At 39.3% G+C, this 27,281-nt stretch overlaps 1 protein-coding gene across 1 annotated transcript in view; it reads left to right on the top strand.

Annotated features, from left to right (window-relative positions):
- The window catches only part of DCDC1 (doublecortin domain containing 1), a 490,018-nt gene that overhangs the window by 402,097 nt on the left and 60,640 nt on the right, over positions 1–27,281 (top strand). Inside the window, 5 exon segments of the mRNA XM_010332310.2 lie at positions 4,980–5,161; positions 8,560–8,652; positions 21,109–21,208; positions 24,235–24,370; positions 25,994–26,153. Of these exon segments, the coding sequence (XP_010330612.2) occupies positions 4,980–5,161; positions 8,560–8,652; positions 21,109–21,208; positions 24,235–24,370; positions 25,994–26,153 (671 nt within the window).

Below are 27,281 nucleotides of genomic sequence, written 5' to 3'. Positions count from 1 at the left end.
CCTCCCTAATTCACCAACCAAAGGGTACAGAACTCTCTAAGGGAAAATTGACAGTATCAGTGGTAAGAGGGGAGGAATTTGAGGTTCTGATATTCAAAAAAAATGTTAATTTGGACCACCAGAAATTGAGGGGTCACTCTTAAATGTTTCTGAAGCAGGAACTAATCTCCTGAATAATAACCTAATTGTGAGATTGGGTTTAAGATGAGTAATAGAAGAAGGACAAATAAAGGTAATGATAGGCCTCATAACAGAGGAGGAGGAAATAGAAATTAGTCCCCTTGTGTGAATTGGGGAAGGCAACAGGGGAGGGTTAAAAATCGCACCCTTACAAATTGAACTAAAACAACCAGAAGTAGTTTGCAAGAAATAATACCCCATTGCTATTGAAGGGAGAAAAGATCCCCAGCCAGTAATAGAAGGATTGATTAAAAATGGACTATTAGAACCTGCATATCACCATGCAATATTCCTTTGTGTCACTTATCTGGGAGGGAGAGTTACTGTGTCTGTTCCCAGACATCTTCCAGCTGCAGGCCTCTCCCGGCAGTTGCTTTTAGCTTCCTTTAGTGTGCCTAAAGGGAAAGGAATGTGCTTAATAAGGCCCAATGTTTTTACTGGGGCCCATAGTGTGAGTGTGAAGTTTGGTGATAACCCAGGTCTCCCCCACTCCCTTTCTGTGCTTAAGCTGTTTATCTGTGATTTACAGCCTGAACTTTCAGGCTGCTCTTTGTTGGAAGAGAAGTGATTTATTTGAACTGCATGAGCTTAGAAAGGAAGCTACCTCAAGGGTTTTAAGGGAAATTATGGAAGGTTTACAAATTAGATGGGATTATCACACCCCTTGGCCTCCTTCTTCTTCTGCAAAGATAGAAAGAATAAATCAAACTCTCAAAAAGCGTATCACCAAACTAATCTTAGAAACTAAAATGCTTTGAACCAAATATCTCCCAATAACACTCTTTAGGATTAGGGCAGGCCCAGGAAAATACTTGGGATGGTCCCCCTATGAGTTATTATATGGGCCCCCATATTTGGGCAGGGCTACAGATCTCCCTACTATGGAAACCAAGGATCAATTTTTAAGAAATTATATACTGGCCATATCCTCCACCCTGTCATCCCTCAGGTTAAAAGGACTTCTGGATCAAAGTCTGCCTCTTAAATTTGTAGTTCACCACTTCCAGCCTGCTGACTTGGTGCTGATTAAGACTTGGAAAGAAGACAAGCTCCACCCAAGCTGGGAAGGTTCCTATCCAGTGCTCCTAACCACTGAGACCGCCTGTGAACAGCTGAATGGGAGTGGACTCACTATACTAGAGTTATGGGACTGGGACAAGAGACCCCGGAAGGGCGGGAAAAAGACCAGTGGAAAGTACACAGGTCACCTGAGGAACCCTTAAAGTTTACTCTGAGAAAAATGTAAAAAGAAAACATGGGCTAGCCCCATGTCTGGAAGTTGATATGGCTGAGATGGGCTACTATGCAAAGAGCAGAAGGTCAGAATGGAAACTGGCAGGACTCCTCCCTACCCAATTATGCTGGTCATTAATGTAACCAAGATGGTAGCATCCCACACTGTAGGATTTGATTCTGCCACGTCTTACCATGTGGGAATTTAGAAAATCAGAGGTGGCTTTCACAGGCAGATAAATATCTTTGCCCTGAACCAGATACAGGTTACATTAGGGCATCACACTGCCCCAGCTGAGATGAGGTATTGTAGACTACCCAACTTCAGGGTTGGACGGTAAACATGGGGTAGGTAACTCCAAACTGGAGACCTTTGAAGAATAAACTACATCTGTCCAAAGAGCCAAGGGCTCCCTGCCAAATAACTGCCATAATTTAGAAGCAATCTTGTACTTACCACCATTGAGAATCCAGCTGTTCTAGACCAAGAACCAAAAGTAGCATCTTGGGTATATGGGTTAGGTGCAGAATCACAGGGAAAGACCCCCTAGGGTGATTTGTTCTCAACTAATCAGGAACTCAGCCTCCCATTTCCCTGGGATTACTCCAAACCCAGACCCTAATAAACACTTTAGTCTACCAAATAATGACCCTAAACAAGTAAAAATAATTAAGGTAAAGGATTTAAGGCAAACCTTAGAAAATGAGACGGGATACAGGGATGTGAATGCCTGGGTCAAATGGGTAAAATTTTTGATACAAGCCCTCAACAAGAGTATCTGCTACAGATGTGCTGCAGGATGACCTCAGGCACAGGTGGTTCTGTTTCCCCTAGGATGGAATACTGATCCTGAAGGAATGCGTTGCTTGTAGGCTCTATACCAGGACAAGGATGCATGGGGAAATGAGACCTGTAAGACTCTGTCATTGCTCTTTCCTGTATTGCATAGGTCAGATCCCAGAGCAATCCCCTCATTCTCTGTAGGGAATATGAACCACTCCTCTTGCCTCTCTAGGCAGTGGGCAGAATTCAATAAGCCCGTGGGCAAACTGTCGACTTGTATCCACATCTTCAGCATCACCGGTGAGTCAAGCAATGGCAATCACTCAGCTCTCCATATACCCCAGGCTGGTGGTATTGTAGGTAAAGCACCAGGAATGATGCTTTAGTAAAATTGGCCATTCCATTCACCCTGGCATTCCACAGGATACCCGAAAATACACATGGCCACCAAAACCAGAGAGATTTGACAAATTCTTTTGATCCTAACATATATGTTGACTTGATTGGAGTCCCTAGGGAATTGCCTAATAAATGTAAGACCCAAAACCAAATAGCTGCTGGGTTGGAGTCAGCGCTATTCTGGTGGTCAACTATTAAGAGTGTGAATTGAATTAACTACATCTATTATAAACAACAGAGATTCAACATCAGTTATACTTGGGATACCCTCAAAGAAGTGGTTAGCCAGTTAGATGCCACCAACCGAGTTGCTTAGGAAAGCAGGCTTGTGCTAAGACATGATACTAGCAGAAAAAATGAGATGTATGTATTATGCTGAGTGGGAAATGCTGTACTTTCATTCCCAATAATACTGCCCCAGATGGGACCATCACAAAAACTTTACAAGGACTGACGACTCTAACCAATGAACTGGCATAAAATGCTGGAATTGATGACCCATTTACCTGTTGGCTAGAAGATTGGTTTGGAAAATGGAAAGGCATGGTAGCTTCAGTCCTTACATCTCTCGTAACTGTGGCAGGAGTCTTAACAGTAGTGAGATGTTGTGCCTCTAACTCCATTCTCTGAGTTTAGATGGGTGAGTGTGTTTCTCATAAGAAGCAGTATTTTCCAATTCATTTCATGAGGCTCGCATAACATTCATGCCAAACCTTAAGCAAGATAATAAATGAAAATTACATGTTAATTTCATTTATGAATGTACATGCAAAAATCCTAAAGAAAATATTAGCACATTTAATTCAACAATTTATAAAAAGTGTCGTATATCATGTGCAATTTTGATTTATCCAGGAATGCAATATTAGTTTAAAATTTAAAAAATTAATGTAATTATCACTTAAGTGATGAGAGTTTAGTCAAGGCAAATCTCAGTAAATGAAAGAAAAAATGCTTTATATGATTTAACACAAATTTAAGAAAAAATATTAACAAAGTACAAGTTTCTTAACCTAATATGGAGCACTTCTATCCCAAATAGATTTTTTTTAAAAAACTAACCAAGCTAATACATGTATATGAAATAGCAAAGGGCCAAAAAGAGCCAATTCCCAAAAAAGAAAAACAAGGTGAGCATATTTGCCCTTGCAGTTACCAAGACTAACCACATAAAAATATATTGTAATCAAAGCAGTACCTTACTGTGAAGGGAAAGACAAACTGACAAACTGAAGAGAAGCAAAAGCAGATCTACATTTATATGCAATAGTGATATTTTACAGAATGGTCATTACAGATTAATAGGAGATGCTGTCAGGACAATTGTTTATGAAAGTCGAAAAGAAAAGAAAGAACAAACTCAGACCTTGCCCCACATCATCACTGATCATCCTTTCCCACATTTACTCTTCTTTCACACGTTAAGTGTCTGTCTTGTGAACAGCAGTACCATCCACCCAGTTACTCAGGCTGTGAACATTGAAGCCCCCTTGCCTCCTTTTATTGCCCCAACATCATATTCTATTAATCTTCAAGTCTGATACATCTACTCTATCCTTCTTTTGACCCATCCTTGACTGCATTAACTCCTTCTAAGACTTCGGGACTCAGTTCTACGACATTTCTGAGTTAGGTTCTCCTCCTGTATGGTTCCATCACACCTGCACCCTGCCATCGTACTCAGACTATTGCAATTGCCAGTCTATATTTAGGTAAGTTTCTGAAGACCTGCTATAAATTATTCGAGGAAGAGTATCTTGTATGGTTCTTTGTTTTATTTTTAGTGCATAACATCATGCCTCAAATATATGGTAAACATTAAAAAATATTTGAAGAATATATGAATCAAGAAATGATTTTATGGATGAATAGATACAAACAATAAAAAAGTAACTGAATTCTACAACTGAAATATTTGAAATGTGTATATGTTCATTATTTTATTCTTTTTTTTTTTTTGCAATATTCTCCAAATACATTCCATTTGCCAAATAGATCTAGTTTAAGGTGGTATTATTTCAGGCTATCTTAAAACCGCTTTTGTCACATGCCTTCTTCACACAGATTAAAGATATTTAACATGTAAGCAAAAATTCTCCAAGTTCATCCAGTTCTATTTTTCTAGAATGATGTTTCTCTCAGAAGGAATGAATCATTCATCTTGCAGCATAACACAAGTTGTTACAGAGATTTTAAAAATAACTTTCTTCTTTATTCAAAAAACATTAATTAGAATTGTCTGGAGCATCTGAGGTACTCCAATACATTTTTGTTGAATGAATCACAGATTAAAGGTATAAACAGAGTGTTTAATATTTTTTAAAATCTAGAAATGACTCTTCTCCTATATTTATTATTACTTTTTTGTTATTTCTTTCTGAAGGAGTTTGATTGGCCAATACAAGGACTGCTAATTCCGAGCAGTCCTCCTATGAAGAAACCCATCTGTAAGACAACAGAGCCATACACCCCTGTGCGACTCAGAGTTTTGCGGAATGGAGACAAGAATAAAAACAGATCCCTTACTATCCTTGGTCCAGACATCTCACCTGGACGGAAAACGCAGTAAGAACAATTTGTTCATACTTATTAAATACACTTTCTAGTTTCTACAGATTTTTGTCTTCTTCATTACGGATGTTTCTCTGTGGGAATTCTGTATTTGTTTAGCAAAAGGGCTCCCATATTGATATTTGAAGATGAAAATAGAGACTAAGATTCATTTCTTTTCTTCATCAGGAATTTAATTTGAACTCTGCTGATTTAGAAGATAATGGATTAGAAATGAGTGGCTCTGATTTTTAAAAGTTCTATTTTTAAAAGTTTTATGATCAATGTATATTTGAATTGGCATTTTTGTTTGAGTTTTAAAAATACGTCTTCAAATACTTGAACTCAACATCCTTCTTAAATATGCTTTTGTAACTCCTTATTTTAGTTAAATTATACACAATTATGTTTAAATCTTTAGAATATTTAATGAACAGATATAGTTCTCAAAAGCATAACTTTATATAATTTATAGTCTTCCTTGGAATAACATTTTAAAAGTTTGTCACCCCAGAAAATCATTTATCGACACTTCTGCTTACCTTATGATTGGAATATAATTTTCCCAACAGCCAATATTTCTCCAACATTGGAGAAAATTCACCTGCTACATTTTCATTTCATTTTATGACACAAGGAATCATAGGTCATTGAAGAGCTCTGATGTAAAGAATGAGTTAACACATTGTTTTTCATATTATTAGCAGTGATATTACCTCTTGACCTTTCTTTTGAGATGTTTAGAATGTTTGAGGCTGCTGATAATAGTTTAATATTACTTTCTTCACATTGATTAAAATATACTTCATACATCGCTGAACAATGAGTAACATTTAGATTGGTTGACCACTGAACTGCCTGTACAGATGATAAAGTAAAAAATTAATCTTCAAAGTAAAGTCAAGCCTGAAATTGAATTCTTTGACGCATACATTTCATAATTAGCTCATTCTGCTAGATGTAAAATGTGAGGGTAATGTCCTTAAAGTAGTGTATGACTTTTCAAAAATAACACCCAAACTTAACACAAAATTTCTGTTCCTTTCTACATTAATTTCTTTTCTTGTTTTGTATCTTTAATTGTGCCTCAAAGTTAAATACAGATGTTCTTATCACATCAATGTTTGAAAATTCGTGGTTCAGTCAGGTAATCCAAACAGATTTTAAGAGATTGAAATGGCAAATGCAGACAGCTGTTCTAGCAGAGAGTGTGTGAAATGCTGTGCTGCCTATATGCTATGCTCATGGAACAGAGTATCCCAGTTCATCAAGTATTCAGGTATTAGAATTACTTTGTTCGCCACATGAATTAATTACTCCCAAATAATTAAAATACACTGACATACACTTAACACTAAAACTCTGCTACATATGGTTTAATCTTTCTCTGCGGATTCAGAAAATATTCTATAAGAGCATCAATAGCATTCCCCCACACACCTCCACCCTACCAGTGGAGCTGGATGTAAATCTGGTTCTCAGAAGTTTTAAATGGAAAGTTTTGGCTTACATTGCAAGGTGGCTGTGTTGCCCAGCTTCGGAGAGCACCATTCACATTGTATTCCCAGCACTTGGAGAGGCCAAGGCAGGAGGACCACTTTAGGCTGGGAGTTCAAGACCAGTCTGGGCAACATAACAAGATCCCATATTTAAAAAAAAAATTAAAAATTAGCCAGGCATGGTGGTGCATGCCAGTGGTCCCAGCTACACATTGTTATCTGTATGAATGGCATCCTAGAGTTGTGCCAGCCAGAAGTCCTGCTGTTCCTTGTATGCCTTTAATAAATACAAGTTACATATCTTTCAGAAGAAATAACTTCCATCGACATATAAGGATATATTACTTGCCTGAACCTGAAACTAACTTTTAAGAAGAAAGAGTGTTGGACTGTTTAGTGTCTTTATAAGCACTGTCATGCTAGACTGATGAAATACAGATATACTATAACCAAATCCTGCTCTAGTAACTTGCTGTCCTTTAGCTATTTAATAATTTACTAGAGATAGTTTTGAGGAGATTTTGTTGTTGTTATTGGTTCTTTCATCTACAAAGCCTAAGGAAAATCAAATAGCATTTGTTCATTACTTAGTCGATTATTACTCTAGTGAATGACAAGAGTTGTCATTTAGTCTTAAGACTGTTGAGTTCATATAAATTAGGACTTTCATAAATGTTCTTGTGACACAGAAAAATTTCATCTCTCAGTAATGTAAGTTAAACAAGGGAAATTTTATAAGTGATATTTAAGGAATTTTAAGAGGAATGGTCCAAGATGAGGCTCTGAAGTAAATTTTATATTTTAGATGATTTCAATATATGTATTACTTATTAGTAAGTTATGATCTCTGAACTCACTCTAACTCCCTAATACAGCTTATAAGTCCTTTTATGACCTATCCCAGTAAATTTCTCTAGCTGTATTTCCTATTGACACTCCCCCTATTCCCACTCTTAAACCACCCACCACCAAGGTCTTCTGAGAATGAGTTTAGACTTCCTTTCCAGATGTTGAGCCTGAATGAGACACTCTGTCCTCTCGGGTTAGTTGTGGCTACTATGTACTCCACTATCCCAGCCCTCAGTCTTCCACCAGTACAGCAACTACCTTTCTATTTCATGATTATCTGCTTATGTTCCATACATGAGATAGAGAACAGGGATGCTTCATTCATAGCAGATGTGCAATCTGCTTGTTACGATCATAGTTCGTTGTGTTCTGATGAATCAAGTACTAAGGTATTAGAGAGTCACTTTGTCAACCACATGATTAAGGTCCCGCATAGGCCTGAAATTAATGACTACTGAATGAATAAATGGTTAGCTATATTTGATCACCATTTGTAATGAAGGAATGATTACAGTGTTTGGTAACTTTATTTCATTTAATAAAATATACAGATTCTAAAAAATGCACAAAACAGTTTTCTAACTTGAGACTTTAAGCAGATATATATTCAAATTAAGCATCTCTTTCTATGATCATCATTATTTTTTGTTTAAAACTTTTAAACTTTGGGTTAATAATAAGATACTATATGAATAAAAAATTACAGGTAAAATGAATGCAATCTCTGAATTTTCTTCAGAGTTGAAAAATTTGTATTTCATAGTGTTCAGCATTATATTTTTAGAAAACATTATTAGAAGAGAAACAAAATAGTGAAATGCATTGTCTTATAAAATTGCTTGTAGTATAAATATTTATGTTATAATGTTATTTTATTTAATATTTAATATGAAATTTAATATTTCATTGTGATTGTTTTTGAAACTGTATTTTTTAAAGAAAGAGATTACTTTAGGGTAAATCATGATAAATTAACTTTATAATTTTTCACATATTAAAGTATGTCAAGAGATAATTGACAATGCATTCTGACATATCAATCAAATCTTGGATCATTTGTTTCAGAAGTGTTAACACTGAAAAGAAAGAGAAAATCTGTGTCACTAAATATTCTGAAACAGAAATGGACCAGATAGAATTTCACCAATTTTTGGAAAGGTAAATATTTAATATCCTGAATGCAAATCTTTTTTCATTTATATACCTGAATGATTGTTTATAACAGATAACATACTACATATATGGTATATGTGATATATATATATACTTAAATATAGTATGTTATATTTGGTTTATATATGCTTGCATTAAAGGTAGGGTAGTTAAATTTTTATATTTTAGCTATTATAAACCAATTTAAATATATATATATATATATATATATATATATAATTGGTTTATAAAAAGTAAAATATTTTATATATATATACCTACCTAAGAAAACAGTTGTTAATATAATGATTCTGGAGTTTCTAATCTGTGAACTATATAAACTATGTGAACCTATGATACTAATGGTAATTAATACTATTTTTTCTGCCAAATATCAAGTTCTAGAAAATTTCCCTAGCTTTCTGAATGACCAATTCTCTAAATATAAATTAATATCATTAAAAATATATTTCACAATTTACAGGACCTTTGGTTTATATTTGCTTAAATTAAGAGTGAGGGAGTTAAATTTTTATATTTTACTTATTATAAACAAATTTTTATAATATGACTGTCCTAGTCTGTTTTGTGTTACTATAAAGAACTACCCAAGGCTGGTTAATTTATAAAGAAAAAAAGGTTTATGTGGTTCATGATTCTGATGGCTGGAAAGTTCAGGATTGGGCATCTGCCTCTGGTGAGGGCTTCAGGCTGCTTCCACTCACGACAAAAGTTGAAGAGGAGCTGGCAAATGCAGAGACCACATGGCAGAGAAGAAGCAAGAGAGAGGGAAGGTACCAGCATCTTTTTAACAATCAGTTCTCAAATAACTGATAGAGTAAGAACTCACTCACCCACAAGGTGGGTCATTAGTCTGTTCATGAGGGATCTTCCATCATGTCTGAAACACTTCCCATTAGTCATCACCTCCACCACTGGAGATCAAATTTCAAAATGAGGTTTGCAGAAGACAAACATCTAAACCCTAGCATTAACATATATCATGTTTATGAAATATGTTGTAATTTTTTCTTTAATCAGTATTTTCCTGCCAAATCAGGAATTAGATCACTACCAAAAGGTTGGAGTACTTGTTATGAATTTTTTTTTGCCTTGTCCAATATGAGGGGAAAGTTTTATTTAGTTTAAGAAAAATTATGCTATCTTTAGTTATTTAATAATTCACTCTAGACAATTCTGAGGTTCTCTTTGTTGTTGGTTTTTCCATCTATAAAACTAAAGGATGATCTAATAGTATAGTAAATTCCATTTTAGAATAATAATACAGAACTTTTATTGTTGTTGGTACCTTCTACTTTCTATAAAGTTGCTGGCAACATAGAATATTGGAAAGACCATTGGATTAGGAGGCAAAGGAATTATTTTAACCCCAGCCACTAACTAGCTGGAAGACTTTAACAAAGCCCTGCCCTTCTTCACACCTTGTTTTCCTCAACTATTAAATCAACAGGCATCTGTTGTATTTATATTATGTACATCAACCAGTGTTGGAGGCTATCTGCTGGAGGTTTTTTATTATTATTATTTAGAAAAAGGCATTGCTTGCTTTCAAGGAATTCCTAACTAACTTTTGGGGAAGAAAATTTGCTTACTTAAACAATCATACAGCCACATGCAGCAGCATTTAACCATACAGAATTGAAAATGATCAAGGGATCATTTATATATGATATATTTCCTGGTTTATACATAACCAGGAAAGAGAGAGAACATTGTAAGGAGCAGCTGTTGTAGAAGGCCACGTGGGGAGGAAAGAAAATGAGACAGAAATCCAAAGCAAGAAAATAAAGACAAGGAGAAAGCACGTGACCGTAGCTTCTTGAAGGTTTTGTTACTGTTTGGAAAGAACTGGAAGAGTGTGGAAGAGTTTCTGGGGCAGAGTGTCTGGGCAAGTGATTAGCATAATAGCTCCACTGCTGTGGAGCTGTAGCTGACTGTGATCTGGGAGGCATAGCTCCTTTCTTTTCCCCACTGCCCTTTTGTCTCTGGGACACCTTGGGTTATACTGAAATACAGTCCTCAGGAATCAGCTCCACCTGCTTTCCTCATTTGCTCCAGCACTGAGAAAGTAAAGTCAGAGATAAGATGCCTGCAACTCTCTATAAACCCAAGCAGACCTCATGGTTGCCCATCCACTCTGGTGGTGAGAGAAAGAAGACCTTATTTCTAGGGCCTTTGCCTCCACATAACAGAGAAATCCGAGTCTGCATCTTGGTTTCCTTACTTTGTAGATCTAATATCATTCTAAGATGATGCCCTCTCAGGAGACCATATGAGGCAAAAAAAGATCCAGAAAGATGTAGGCTTGAATATCAGCTCTCTCATTTACTGTCGAAGTGACTTTGGCCAAGAAACTTAACCTCCAGGTTCAGTCTCCTCCTCAGTAAAATGGGCTACTCAGAAATGGTGTGAGAATTAAATGAGAGAGTAGATATGAAATGCTTGCAGTGTTTGGTCAATTTTAATAATGTGTTGCTGACTTTTTATATGCCACGCACTTTACAGTATCCATACTCTGTAAAAATCTCTAATGAGGTAAAGGCTACTATAGCCATCTTTTACTGATGGGACAGATGAAGATCTGAGAAGTTAAGTAACTTTTCCAAGGTAATATGGCCAGTGCATGAGAGGTTAGAATTTGAACCCAGGCAGTCTCACTGCAGAGCCCACATTAGATGTGTGTGTGTGTGTGTGTGTGTGTGTGTGTGTGTGTGTGTGTGTGTGTGTTTTCTAACAGAGTCTTGCTTTGTCTCCAGGAGTGCAGTATCCTAATTTCGGCTCACTGAAACCTCCACCTTCCAGGTTCAAGTGATTCCCCTGCCTCAGCTCCTGAGTAGCTGGGACCACAGGCGCATGCCACCACACCTGGCTAATTTTTTGTATTTTAGTATAGATGGGATTTTACCATGTTGGCCAGGATGGTCTCGATCTCCTGACCTCATGATCTGCCTGCCTTGGCCTCCCAAAGTCCTGGGATTACAGGCATGAGCCACTGCGCCCAGCCACCTTACTGGGTATTTAAGAACCAATTCTTATCTTCTTCTCTCCCCATTTATATTGGCCAGTTTGTGAACTAGTTAGAGAAATTAAATATACAGGAAATTGTTTATCCAAATCCTCTCCCACTACTTGGGCAAAACTCAACATTTAATATCAGGGTTTCAAAAAGCAAAAAATGAGGAAGAAAGAGTCCCTAACCACCTATTCCTTCTCTCCTCTCACCCGTTGTCCCGAAACAGAATACTCCATTGGTCCGAACGTTCTCCCAAGGAAAGTGTGACTGGGACAGATAGAATGATGGTAGCTCTTCTCAGGCCACACTAACTGCTTGGATCCCCAAATATATCACTTGGGGGAAAGTAGAACCAATTGAGTTTTTTCTTTTTAAAAAAATTTTCTTGTTTTGCATTTCTGTTGATTTTGTTTTGTATTTCATTTCATTCTGTTGCTTTGTATTTTATTTTCTTCTCCCTTTGGCCTTCTCTTAGATAGCCGCCTCTCACAAGGTTCTGTCTCTCCCCTGCTCCATGTAAAATGGGTCTTTGGGTATCATCCAAACAGAAGCAGGCAAATGTTTAGACTGGCACTCAATTCTCTTGCAGTTACCTCCCACCCCTACCCCGCCAACCTATGTATGGGGGACATGGCCATGGCCATTCCCATTCCTCACTAGTCCATCAGCCTCCAGAGTTGTGATATGAGAAGCAAGGACTTAGTTCTCACTGGTTTATTTCCTTTTTTTTTTTTTTTTTTTTTTTGAGATAGAGTCTTGCTCTGTTGCCCAGGCTGCAGTGCAGTGGCACAATCTCGGCTCACGGCATCCTCCGCTACCCGGGTTCAAGTGATTCCCCTGCCTCCGCCTCCTGAGTAGCTGGGACTATAGATGCATGCCACCACACCCAGCTAATCTTTTTGTATTTTAGTAGAGATGGGGTTTCATCATGTTGGTCAGGATGGTCTTAGTCTCCTGACCTGGTGATCTACCTGTCTCAGCCTCCCAAAGTGCTGGGATTACAGGCATGAGCCACCACACCCAGCCACTTTTTTTTTTTTTTTTTTTTTTTTTTTTTTTTGAAACAGGGTCTTACTCTGTTGCTTGGGCTGGAGTACAATAGTATGATCATAGCTCACTGCAGCCTCAACCTTCTACACTCAAGCAATCCTTCTGCCTTAGCCTCCCAAGTAGCTGGGACCACAGGCATACACCACCATGGCTGGCTAATTTTTAATTTTTTTTTTTTTAATATGGGATGTTGCTATGTTTTCCAGGCTAGTCTTGAACTACTAGCCTCAAGTGGTCCTCCTGCCTTGGCCTTCCCAAGTACTGGGATTACAGGTGTGGACCACCATACCCAGCCTGCTTTGTCTACTTCTAAACTACCCTTAGAGAAATGGAGGGCCTAATTATCTGTTTAATTGATTTATTCCAGTGAGGAAATAAAATTTAGAAACATTCTTTAAAAAGCTATGTCTTGCTGATGAGCATAAAGTGAGCTGAAGTTCATTTACTGTGAACAGTGCATTCTAACACAAAACATATTTAGCAAAAATCTTTTACTTCTTCCACAGGCAGGATAATTCCACAGTATTATTTCGGAAATGCTCCATCGGTCTCCTTTTTAACTCTACTTTTCCTCACAATTCCACCTGTTTACATCTCTCCTAAAACTTGCTGTCTAGGGTCCATCCCCTCCAACCTCCAGCCCATTTTCCACCTTTCTGACAGTTAACTTTCTAAGAAGCAGACCTGATAACACTATGTATCTGCTCTAATGCCTTCAGTGGCTTTCTGCTGCTTATGGACTAGAAGGCAGGTTCATCAGTCTAGAATCCTAAGTGCTTTCAGTTGGTTTCTGTTTTCTTTTTCAGTTTCACCTGGACTACACTCTCCTCATGCCCATACACTCAGCTCCAGTCTAGTCATTTTGGATAAACTGCCATTTATCCTTTAATTGATTTATTCCAGTGAGGAAATAAAATTTAGAAACATTCTTTAAAAAGCTATGTCTTGCTGATGAGCATAAAGTGAACTGAAGTTCATTTACCATGAACAGTACATTCTTTCTTTTTTTTGGGGGGGGTTTTAATTGCATTTTAGGTTTTGGGGTACATGAGATGAACATGCAAGATTGTTGCATAGGTACACACTTGGCAGTGCGGTTTGCTGCCTTCCGTCCCCTCACCTGTATCTGTCATTTCTCCCCATGCTATCTCTTCCCACCTCCCCACCCCCCCGCCCCTCCCCCATTTCCCCCCAACGGACCCCAGTGTGTAGTGCTCCCCTCCCTGTGTCCATGTGTTCTCATTGTTCAACACCCACCTATGAGTGAGAATATACGGTGTTTGATTTTCTGCTCTTGTGTCAGTCTGCTGAGAATGATGGTTTCCAGGTTCATCCATGTCCCTACAAAGGACGTGAACTCATCGTTTTTGATGGCTGCGTAATATTCCATGGTGTATATGTACCACATTTTCCCTATCCAGTCTATCATCGTTGGGCATTTGGGTTGGTTCCAGGTCTTTGCTATTGTAAACAGTGCTGCAATGAACATTCGTGTGCACGTGTCCTTGTAGTAGAATGATTTATAATCCTTTGGATATATACCCAGTAATGGGATTGCTGGGTCAAATGGGATTTCTATTTTTAGGTCCTTGAGGAATCGCCACACTGTCTTCCACAATGGTTGAATTAATTTACATTCCCACCAACAGTGTAAAAGTGTTCCTATTTCTCCACATCCTCTCCAGCATCTGTTTTTTCCTGATTTTTTAATGATCGCCATTCTAACTGGTGTGAGATGGTATCTCAATGTGGTTTTGATTTGCATTTCTCTGATGACCAGTGATGATGAGCATTTTTTCATATGTTTGTTCGCCTCCCGTATGTCTTCTTTTGTAAAGTATCTGTTCATATCCTTTGCCCATTTTTGAATGGGCTTGTTTGTTTTTTTCTTGTAGATCTGCTTTAGTTCTTTGTAAATTCTGGATATCAGCCCCTTGTCAGACGGGTAGGCTGCAAAAATTTTTTGCCATTCTGTTGGTTGCCGATTCACTCTACTGACTGTTTCTTTTGCCATGCAGAAGCTGTGGAGTTTGATTAGGTCCCATTTGTCTATTTTGGCTTTTGTTGCCATCGCTTTTGGCGTTTTGGTCATGAAGTCCTTGCCTACACCTATGTCCTGAATGGTTTTGCCTAGATTTTCTTCTAAGGTTTTTATGGTAATAGGTCTGATGTTTAAGTCTTTAATCCATCTGGAGTTAATTTTGGTGTAAGGTGTCAGGAAGGGGTCCTGTTTCTGCTTTCTGCACATGGCTAGCCAGTTTTCCCAACACCATTTATTAAACAGGGAGTCCTTTCCCCATTGCTTGTTTTTGTCAGGTTTGTCGAAGATCAGATGGTTGTGGGTGTGTTGTATTTCCTCTGAGACCTCTGTTCTGTTCCATTGGTCTATATCTCTGTTTTGGTACCAGTACCATGCTGTTTTGATTACTGTAGCCTTGTAGTATAGCTTGAAGTCCGGTAGTGTGATGCCTCCTGCTTTGTTCTTTTTGCTTAGAATTGACTTGGCTATGCGGGTTCTCTTTTGGTTCCATATGAAGTTTAAGGTGTTTTTTTCCAGTTCTGTGAAGAAGGTCATTGGTAGATTGATGGGAATAGCGTTGAATCTGTAAATTACTTTGGGCAGTATGGCCATTTTCACGATGTTGATTCTTCCTAACCATGAACATGGAATGTTTCTCCATCTGTTTGTATCCTCTCTTATTTCGTTGAGCAATGGCTTGTAGTTCTCCTTGAAGAGGTCCTTTACGTTCCTTGTTAGTTGTATTCCTAGGTACTTTATTCTCTTTGTAGCAATTGTGAATGGCAGTTCGTTCTTGATTTGGCTCTCTTGAAGTCTATTACTGGTGTATAGGAATGCTTGTGATTTTTGCACATTGATTTTGTATCCTGAGACTTTGCTGAAGTTGTTTATCAGTTTCAGGAGATTTTGGGCTGAGGTGATGGGGTCTTCCAGATATACAATCATGTCATCTGCAAATAGAGACAATTTGATTTCCTCCTTTCCAATTTGGATACCCTTTATTTCTTTTTCTTGCCTGATTGCTCTGGCTAGAACTTCCAGTACTATATTGAATAGGAGTGGTGAGAGAGGGCACCCTTGTCTAGTGCCAGATTTCAAAGGGAATGCTTCCAGTTTTTGCCCATTCAGTATGATATTGGCTGTTGGTTTGTTGTAAATAGCTTTTATTGTTTTGAGATACGTTGCGTCAATACCTAGTTTATTGAGGGTTTTTAGCATAAAGCGTTGTTGAATTTTGTCAAAAGCCTTCTCTGCATCAATTGAGATAATCATGTGGTTTTTGTCTTTGGTTCTGTTTATGTGGTGGATTACATTTATGGACTTGCGTATGTTGAACCAGCCTTGCATCCCCTGGATGAATCCTACTTGATCATGGTGGATGAGCTTTTTGATATGCTGTTGCAATCGGTTTGCCAGTATTTTATTGAAGATTTTTGCATCTGTGTTCATCATGGATATTGGCCTGAAATTTTCTTTTCTTGTTGAGTCTCTGCCGGGTTTTGGTATCAGGATGATGTTTGTCTCGTAAAATGATTTGGGAAGGATTCCCTCTTTTTGGATTGTCTGGAATAGTTTCAGAAGGAATGGTATCAGCTCCTCTTTGTATGTCTGGTAGAATTCAGCTGTGAACCCATCTGGACCTGGGCTTTTTTTGGGTGGTAGGCTCTTTATTGCTGCCTCGACTTCAGACCATGTTATTGGTCTATTCAGGGTTTCGGCTTCTTCCAGGTTTAGGCTTGGGAGGATGCAGGTGTCCAGGAATTTATCCATTTCTTCCAGGTTTACTAGTTTATGTGCATAGAGTTGTTTGTAATAATCTCTGATGATGGTTTGGATTTCTGTGGAATCTGTGGTGATATCCCCTTTATCGTTTTTTATTGCATCAATTTAGTTATTCTCTCTTTTCTTTTTTATTAATCTGGCTAGTGGTCTGTCTATTTTGTTGATCTTTTCAAAAAACCAGCTCCTGGATTTATTGATTTTTTGAAGAGTTTTTTGTGTCTCTATTTCCTTCAGTTCTGCTCTGATCTTAGTTATTTCCTGTCTTCTGCTAGGTTTTGAGTTTTTTTGATCTTGCTCCTCTAGCTCTTTCAATTTTGATGATAGGGTGTCAATTTTCGATCTCTCCTTTCTTCTCATGTGGGCACTCATTGCTATATATTTTCCTCTAGAGACTGCTTTAAATGTGTCCCAGAGATTCTGGTATGTTGTGTCTTCGTTCTCATTGGTTTCGAGGAACATCTTTATTTCTGCCTTCATTTCATTGTTTATCCAGTCAACATTCAAGAGCAAGTTGTTCAGTTTCCATGAAGCTGTGCGGTTCTGGGTTAGTTTCTGCATTCTGAGTTCTAACTCGATTGCACTGTGGTCTGAGAGACTGTTTGTTATGATTTCTGTTCTTTTGCATTTGCTGAGGAGTGATTTATTGCCAATTATGTGGTCAATTTTAGAGTAGGTGTGATGTGGTGCTGAGAAGAATGTATATTCTGTGGATTTGGGGTGGAGAGTTCTGTAAATGTCTATTAGGTTTGCTTGTTCCAGGTCTGTATTCAGGTCCTGGATATCCTTGTTGATTTTCTGTCTGGATGATCTGTCTAATATTGACAATGGGGTGTTAAAGTCTCCCACTATTATTGTGTGGGAGTCTAAGTCTCTTTGTAAGTCATTAAGAACTTGCCTTATGTATCTGGGTGCTCCTGTATTGGGTGCGTATATACTTAGGATCATTAGCTCTTCTTGTTGCAGTGATCCTTTTACCATTATGTAATGTCCTTCTTTGTCTCTTTTGATCTTTGTTGCTTTAAAGTCTATTTTATCAGAGATGAGAATTGCAACTCCTGCCTTTTTTTGCTCTCCATTTGCTTGGTAGATCTTCCTCCATCCCTTTATTTTGAGCCTTTGTGTATCCTTGCATGTAAGATGGGTTTCCTGGATACAGCACACTGATGGGTTTTGGCTTTTTATCCAATTTGCCAGTCTGTGTCTTTTGATTGGGGCATCTAGTCCATTGACATTTAGGGATAGTATTGTTATGTGTGAATTTGATACTGTCATTTTGATGCTACCTGGCTGTTTTGTTGGTTAGTTGATGCAGATTCTTGATTGTGTTGATGCTCTTTTACCATTTGGTGTGTTTTTGGAGTGGCTGGTACTGGTTGTTCCTTTATATGTGTAGAGCCTCTTTCAGGAGTTCTTGTAGAGCAGGTTTGGTGGTGATAAAATCTCTGAGTGCTTGCTTGTTCACAAAGGATTTTATTTTTCCTTCACTTATGAAGCTTAGTTTGGCTGGATAGGAGATTCTGGGTTGAAAGTTCTTTTCTTTAAGGATGTTGAATATTGGCCCCCAATCTCTTCCGGCTTGTAGGGTTTCTGCTGAGAGATCTGCTGTGACTCTAATGGGCTTCCCTTTGTGGGTAACCCGACCTTTCTCTCTGGCTGCCCTTAGCATTTTCTCTTTCATTTCAACCCTGGTGAATCTGACGATTATGTGCCTTGGGGTTGCTCTTCTTGAGGAATATCTTTGTGGTGTTCTCTGTATTTCCTGGATTTGAATATTGGTCTGCCTTGCCAGGTTGGGGAAGTTTTCCTGGATAATATCCTGAAGAGTATTTTCCAGCTTGGATTCATTCTCTTCATCACATTCAGGTACACCTATCAGACGTAGATTAGGTCTTTTCACATAGTCCCACATTTCTTGAAGATTTTGTTCATTCCTTTTTGTGCTTTTTTCTCTGTTCTTGCCTTCTCTTTTTATTTCATTGAGTTGATCTTCGACCTCTGATATCCTTTCTTCTGCTTGGTCAATTTGGCTGTTGAAGCTTGTGCATGCTTCACGAAGTTCTCGTGTTGCGTTTTTCAGCTCCATCAATTCACTTATACCCCTCTCTATGCTGTCCATTCTCGTCAGCAGTTCGTCCAATCTTTTTTCAAGGTTCCTATTTTCTTTGCGTTGGGTTAGAACATGTTCTTTTAGCTCATTGTAGTTTCTTACTACCCACCTTCTGAAGTCTGATTCTGTCATTTCATCACCCTCCTTCTCCATCCGGTCTGGTTCCCTTGCTGGTGAGGAGTTGTGATCCCTTTTAGGAGGAGAGGTGTTCTGGTTTCGGGAGTTTTCATCCTTTTTGCGCTGGTTTCTTCCCATTTTTGCGGGTTTATCCACCTGTTGTCTGTCTCTGTCCCAGGGAGTTGGAGCTTTATGAGTTTCCGTTGCACTACTGCCTTTTTTGATTTTTCTTTCAGGTCTGACCCGCCCAGCTAGCAGCAGGCCTAGCCTCTGCCTGCCCACAGGGGTTTTGCTGAGCTGCTGTGGGCTCCGCCCAGCTGCCCTGAGCTCTTCCCTGTAGTCCTTTTTATATGGGCGTAGATAGAACTGTCTTGGCAACAGTGGCCCCGCCTCTGTTATGGTGGACTCTCTCTGTTGTGGCAGGTTGCCTCGGCAACGGCGTGTTGCCTCCGGCAATGGCAGCCTGCCTCCGTAGCAGTGGAGAGTCTCAGTAATGGCGGAAGCCCCTCCCCCACGGAGCCGGACCGTCCTGGTTCAGCTGTGCTTGGTTTGGAGGGCTCAACCCAGAGGGTTTCCAATTACTGTTTTTGTTTTCATTGTTGTTGGGGGTGGAGGGGTGGGACCAACCGAGCCTGATCACCTGGCTCCCTGACTCAGAGTCTTTTAAGTTGAATGACCCCCGTTCCGGTCGCCTGCTGAAAAGGCACCGGGATCTCCCGTGCTGCGACTCACGGAGTCGGCTCGAACTGTGGCGCCGGCTCCTGGCGGATTTTTTGCCTAGGAATCTCCTGGCCTGACTTGCTATTTCAGATGGATGGGCAACTCTGCCGTCTCAGGGCTCTGTTCGCCAGCTAAGAGGGCTTCCAGACCAGTGGCTTTTGTACGGAAAACCGCAGCAACAGGGAGTGGTCACAGCAGCCGCGCGGGCGGAATCAGCCCCGCGGGGGCCAAAACAGCCACACCGGCTGGGACTGCGACGCTGGCGACCCCTCTGCCTGGGTATCTCCTGGTCTGTGGGCAATAAGAGTTCGTCTGGAAATGCGGTGTCCACTCACCCTCTGCACCTTCACTGGGAGCTGAAGTCCTGAGCTGTTCTTAGGCGGCCATCTTCCCTGTATTCCTCTTCTGCCATGTGAGGACATGGCATTCCTCCTCTCTGGATGACAAAGGGTTCAAGGCAACATCCCAGAAGCAGAGACCAGACCCTCATCAGACAACTGAACGTGCTTAGACTTCTCAGCCTCAGGAACTTTCAGCGATGGGGAACAGAGTGGAAGGGGAGAAGCGTCCTCGGTTTTTGAGGGTGCCCTTTCCGAGGAATCCGCAGGCGGCGCAAGGCAGCGCGGAGTCCCCATAGGCCCCTTCCGGCCCCTGCGCGATGCCACGCACCTGAGGCCACGGTCCTAGGTTCAGGGGCCGCGGCGAAGCCTGAGCCCTCAGGCCCGGGGTGCCGGTCGTCTAGGGTGCGGGTCGTCTGGGGTGCAGGCTGGGAAGGGGCATGAACAGTACATTCTAACACAAAACATATTTAGCAAGAATATGTGTTAGAATCCAACCCAATGTCACTCCCTTAGATAAGGCTTCCCTGGGAAAATTAATTGTCTTCTCCTCTGTTCTGATAGCACACTGGTAGGTGCCTATAGCAGCACCCGTGACTTCATATTAAACTTAAGTTGCTGACCTTTCTCTACCTTGACCAGATTGGGAGCTCCTCAGGGAACCACGAAACTGTCATTCATCTCAGTATCCACAAGTCCAGTGCTTGTTTGGGAGGGCAGGGGGTTGTGGGAGTGGGAAATCAATGTTTAATGTTTAACCAGGCTAAAAACTTCTTTTTCAAAAGTAGTTAAAGGGCTATGGTCATCACTTCTGGTAGAGGGAGATGAGGAAGTTGATGACAAATTTGACTTTGACAACCTTGGAGAAAGAGCAAAACTGCAACAGAAAAAGCCAAAGATTTGTTTTAGGTAGGTGAAAGAACACAGGCACTGAAATAGGAAAGTGTGGGGCATACTGAAGAACGAAAAGTCAGTAGCAATGTGTCTACCTATTTATTGGTCATGTCTGGCACTGTGCTAAGAGCCCTTTTCAAAATCAACCTTTAATCTTCGCAGAAACCCTGGAAGGTAAGAAATCCAGCCTTAGATGGTTAAATAATTTTCCCAAGTGCCACAATTTGGAGAGGAAAATGAGACTCAAATGGGTCTGACGGGCCCCAGAGTCCAACTTATGACTAACAGTCCCTAGGAGAGAGTTGCCATTAAGGATTCAGGCCCCTGATTTTTTAAAATTTTCTCGCTTTGCTGCTGGAACCTTTCTGTATCAAGAACAATTTTGTGTCTTTTATTACAGGTGCACTGAGATTTTAAATTTACCTTCTGCAGCTCGGAGATTGTTCAATGAAAAGGGGAAGGAAATATTTGCCTTAAAAGACTTGCAAAGAGATGAACTGGTAAAGACATGGATTTGAAACTGGCAATATTAATTTATGAATACCCCATCCAAGAAAGAATCCCCTTAAATATAAATCTTCAGATGCTTACCATTGTAATTCTTATTTTCTTTCTGAATTATTCTAACTGAGCAAGCATCAGAAAGTAACACTAACAGCTAATATTGTTGAGAGCTTCTTATGTGTCTGGCATGGTTTTCAGAGTGGTATATAAATTAATCTTTGTGGGGTTTTTTTTGTTGTTGTTGTTGTTGAGATGAGGTTTCACTGTGTCATTCAGGTTGGAGTGCAGTGGCACAATCTCAGCTCACTGTGACCTCCGCCTCCCATGCTCAAGCAATTTCCCCACCTCAGTCTCTGGAGTAGCTGGGATTATAGGCATGTGTCACCATACCTGGAAAATTTTTTGTATTTTTGCTAGAGACAGATTTCAACATGTTGCCCAGGCTGGTCTCAAATTCCTGAGCTCAGACGATCCACCTACCTCAGCCTCCCAAAGTGGTGGGATTACAAGTGTGAGCCACCACGCCTGGGTGAATTAATCTACTTCATCACAAGCCTAGACTCTAGAAATTAAGGAAGAAACTGGAGAAAGCCAAATTATTAATCATTTGCAATTTCTATCTCCTGCTCTGAAGGAAGTAAATACTCTTTTTGAGAGCTTCAAAATGTAGTTGTTTAATGATTTCTTACTAAATGATAATTTCATTTTTTCAGGAAAAAATTATGCCTACTTTTTTACATACTTTATATGGGTGACTGGAGAAGGTGGAAAAGCATAAGGACTTTAGCAGCTCATCCTTTCCCCCCATTTATAGAATTTGAGGCATCAGTTTATAAAATAAAAAACAAAAACACAAAAACAACAGCAAAAACCCTTCCTTGACTGATGCCAACAATTCTTTGAACAGAAAACAAAGCTCATACCATTTCATCAGAACTCAACTCAGGCTCTGAACCTAAAACCCCTGGAGAGTCTTTTTCTTTTCTTTTCTTTTTTTTTTTTTTTTTTTGAGACAGAGTTTCACTCTTGCTACCCAGGCTGGAGTGCAATGGCGCCATCTCGGCTCACCGCAACCTTCACCTCCTGGGTTCAGGCAATTCTCCTGCCTCAGCCTCCTGAGTAGCTGGGATTACAGGCACGTGCCACCATGCCCAGCTAATTTTTTGTATTTTTAGTAGAGACGGGGTTTCACCATGTTGACCAGGATGGTCTCGATCTCTTGGCCTCGTGATCCACCCGCCTTGGCCTGCCAAAGTGCTGGGATTACAGGCTTGAGCCACCGCAGCCGGCCCCTGGAGAGTCTTAAACAGAAGTATCAATGGCCAGTATCAGAGGCGGCATGGCAGGATGAGGAGTCTATTGTTCTCAGAGGCTGCTAAGTCTCATTTTGAATCTTAATGCCATCTATTTCAAGTGTTTTGTGCTTTTGTTTTTACTGTTTTTGTTTGTGCTGCTATGCTAATCACTGTGTGTTTTTAATTAATGAATTTAAGGTAGATTACATTAAATCATACAATACAAAAAATTAATTTAATATTAAGTCTAAATGAGGCCACCATGGCAAAGTGAGAGTGAGTGGAAGGAGGATAAGATGGAGCCAGGAGTGATTGTATATTTGCTAGAAATTAATCTGTCACTGCTCTGAAGAGTAACATGAAGATGGAAACAAACAGTTAGTTACATGATTAAATATGTCCACAAGAGAAAAAGAAACCTGTTGTTCAAAAGAAGAAATTTTTGGCTGGGTGTGGTGGCTCAGGCCTGTAATCCCAGCACTTTGGGAGACCGAGCTGGACAGGTAGCCTTAGCTCAGAAGTTTGAGACCACCCTGAACAACATGGTGAAACCTCACCTCTACTAGAACACAAAAAATTAGCCGGGCATGATGGTGGGTGCCTATAATCCAGGCTATTCGGGAGGCTGAGGCATGAGAACACTTGAGCCCTGAAGGCAGAGGTTGTAGTGAGCTGAGATTGTGCCACTGTACTCTAGGTTGGGTTACAGAGTGAGACTTCATCTCAAAAAAAAAAGTTTTTTTTTTTTTTTGAAAAGTTTCCTCTGGGTCTTCATACACAGAATATTTGTAATAATGAGTATGTAATGATCAGAAAAGGCAGCACTGAGGTTCTCTTTCTTCTTCCTGAGTCTTTCTCAATATATCACTTTCTTTTCTCATCTTTAAAGAAATATTTATCCATTTAAGGACATTTAAGAAATACATATAAACAAAGGAGGAAAATTGTCATCCATAATCTTGTCACCTGAACTATCCACATTGACATTTTGATGTTTTGACATCTTGATGTTTGTACTACAAATTCGTTTATACCAGGGGTCATTAAACTTTTTCTATAAAGGATCAGATAGTAGATATTGCAGGTTTTGTGGACGATATGGTGCCTACTGGACATCAGCTCTGTTCCTGAAGCATGAAAGCAGCCATAGACAACATGTAAATGAATGGGCATAGCTGTGTTCTAATACAACTCTACTCACAAAAACAGGCAGCAGACCAGATTTGCATTTTAGGGATAGTTTGCCATCTCTAATTTAGCCAATCTCTATTTACTCCTTCCTTCCTTCTTTCATCTCTTCCTCCCTCTCACCCTCCTTCCCTCCCTTGCTCCTTTCTTTTCTCCCTTTCTTTCAGCCTCCTTCCCTCTTTCATTCCCTTCCTTTCTCTTTTCTTCCTTCCTTCTCCCTTTTTCTTAAACAAGTATTTTTTTAAAACTTTTATTTTGAAATAATTATAGATTCACAGAATGTTGCAAAAATAATAAGGTAAGATACAAAGACAGTTTTTCACTTAGTACAAAACTCTTGAAATTCATCAGAGCTTGTTGCCTTTATCAACAGTTTGATTTTTTTGAAAGTACTGAGTGGTATTCCATGGCACCACAGTTTTCTTTAATCATTCACCTATTATACTAATAAGACTTTTTTTATTGTTCCCCATTTTGATTATTACAAATAATGCTGCTGTGACAATTATATACAGGATAAGAGATGCTTTGTTTGATAGGTGTATGTTTCATGTGGAGAACATTGGATCAATCCTGACCTGTTCATTGCTAAGCAAAAGAAACAAATCTTCCTGAGGAACCTAGTATCAGACATTTCCAAAATTCAAATCTTCTGCAGCACACGTAAAATAGAAGGTAAGCATTGGAATTATTTCCCTTAGTATATGCAGCCAAAATGAAATGTTTGATGATATTGCTTTTAAAAAAGTCAAAGTTTGTTTAAACAGGTCATATTTCACCTCTGCATCTTGCTGTTTAACTCTTTAGCTTATATGTTTGACATGTTTGAGTATTTTAGTTCACACTGTAGTTTGGATGTGTAAAGAAAATGTAATTTTATTTTGCTGTTAACAGATCTGATCTTTTTCATGAGCCTCATGTGTTCTCCAATCATGTTTACATGTTAACATTGCTGTTAACAGATCTGATCTTCTTTGCGAGCCTCATGTATTCTCCAGTCATGTTTATATTTTGTTCCATCCATTAATTTAATTAGTCCCTTTAGAGAGAGCTTTAGATTTCTCAGTCTCCAGACTCTCACTTTAAGTTCCTCTCTAAGATAGAAAGCACTTGGGATGCAGATCTTCTTGCTTCCTGGGCTCTGCTGTCTGAGGTCTGTGGCTGAAGTGGCTCGTGGTTTGTTCTTTTGGATCAGACAGTACTCTGGGTGGGCGTGCTTCCTTCCTCACTCAGCCTTCTCTCTGCTTCCTGTGGCCCTCTGGAGCCTGGCTATGACTGAGCAGTCATCTCTGCAGTCCTTGCTACAGAGGCACCTCACCCCTGCTTGACATCCCTTTCTGGAAATCTCCCCAACAAGATTCTCAGCAACTCTGGGGTCCTAGCAGCACCTCCCAGAAACCAGATCCCAGTTCACGTGGCTGGCTGTGCCTCAGATTAAAGTAGGAAGGGTAGCTTGAAAGGTGACATCATCACAGTGTCCTGAACAATGGGCAATATTCTCATGGTTTCCCCTGTTTAACTAAGATACCCAAAGTGAAGCCTGTAGAGACAATCAAGATACCCCGTGCCAGTTTTCTGGCATGCTCTGTCTTGTGCCCCAAATCCTCTTCGGCCCAGAAATGGTGGTTTTGCTCCAGGTCAACCCTGAAGTTAAACCGTTGATACACTAAGTGGGAGCTACAGGCTTTTGGAGAAACTATAGATCATGACTGTATCATACTGACTTCCAAGGCTGACGGCAGTATGCTGTTTGAATGTCAAAAACTATTTTGGACTTTCGCTTTTCTTTTATAAAAGTTCTAATTTCCTCATGATCCTCTCCTTCCTTTAAGGTTTATCTAGGAACTAGGATGAAAATCCATGTAGAGAAAATGAAAAGAGGAAAAAAAATGGTGTGATTTAAAACACTGCCCTATTATGTACATCGAACATTGTACAGTAAAGCTTTGCATATGTTGTTCAAGGCTTTCACTAGGACTGGGACATCCACCGATGAGTTTTGGATTCCAGAGAATGATCTAGAAACATGTATCTAAATAAAGCAGCCCATTTGAATAATTACAATATAGAATAACTAACTGATTTTTGGCAAGACCTATTTTTAGCATTTTTAACTAAGAATATCTTGAGAGTAAAGAATCTACAAAAATTAAAATTAAACTGAGTTTAATAAGTAGCCTATGAATAGATCAAATACATGGAAATTTTTTGCATTTGTATTTTAGTATGTGTTTTCAAATTCCTGATGCTCTGCAATTGTAATTAATATGTCCTTGCAATTTTTGAACTTCTGCTCAGCTCTTGTTTTAGAAGTCCAAAATGACATTGTATCTGGAAGCAAGCTTGTGGTGCATAAACCTATAGCAGTTTTTGGAGATGAGAAGCAGGTTGCAGAACCAGAAGAAAAGCAAGTGCAAAAAGATACTTTAACAACAGAAAATGCTTCTAGTGAAATTCTGTAAGTAATCAGTATAGCTACCTGGCTGTTTTTTGAACTCAGCTCATTAGCCTGATAACAGCACAAAGCCCATGCAGGGAACTCATGCCAAGTTTGTGAAACTGATGGCAGGTGAAGAACTAGTATTTAATTAGTTTTCTGGCAAAATGATACAACTACAGCTTCAGTGTTCAACCATCACAGTGATCTACTTTCCATAATATTATTATAATGTTATTATTTTTAAAAGGCTAGAATTTTAGGATTGTAGACATTTATTTGAGGAATTCATCAAGTTTCATTTCTATAAACTTCAGGATCAACCAAGCTTCTTCCCTAACAAGTTCAAGTTAGACACATGTAAATATACAGTTATCATTCTGGATCATTGAAATAGCTTTCTGATTGCTTTCTATTGCCATAATATCTTCCAGTTCCCCTTTAAGTTAAACTGGAGACAATTAACTTTCTAAGGCACCATGCTTTTCACATAGTTTTTTAATGGCTACCTATTGCAGACAGAAAAACTTACTCTTCTGGAATCCCAAACCCTTCTGACCCTCATTTATGCCTGTCATTGACCTTCATTTGCATTCCCATGGTCAATGTCTCTTTCTGCCACGTGAATTCCAACCTCCAGCTGAGCAACAAAAAACTGTTGCCTGCGTATTGCATATTTCGTTTATGTTCTGTTGCAGACCTCCAAGCCACATATTAATTTCTCTCCACCTGCAGTGCCTTTACTTGCCCCTTACTTATCTGTAGAATAACTCTTTAGCATTGAAGTCAATTACAGCAATGATTGTAGTGGCAAAGTACTTGTCAGTTCCTCTCCCTCTTGCCTACCCCTCCCTCTACCAACCTGGGAACTGTTGAGAGCAAAGACTCTGTCACATGGGTTCTAATCATCATTTACCAAATAAACAAAGGAGAGATTGCATGTGTTTCCAACTTATAAAACCAAAAGTACTTGAGCAATTACCACTGTAATAATTGTGAAAATAATTTATATATCATCGTTATGAACTCTTTCTATCTTCAGTTGTAAGAATGTGAACTTTTATTTTAGGAACCAAACTTTCTCATTTTGATGGGTGATTCATTTGGTCCTATGACTGACACTAACAAAGGCACCAGAAGGCGTCTTTC

The sequence above is a fragment of the Saimiri boliviensis genome, chromosome 6, assembly GCF_048565385.1.
Source record: "Saimiri boliviensis isolate mSaiBol1 chromosome 6, mSaiBol1.pri, whole genome shotgun sequence".
Classification (NCBI taxonomy): domain Eukaryota; kingdom Metazoa; phylum Chordata; class Mammalia; order Primates; family Cebidae; genus Saimiri; species Saimiri boliviensis.
This window is presented reverse-complemented; position numbering and strand designations above follow the sequence as displayed.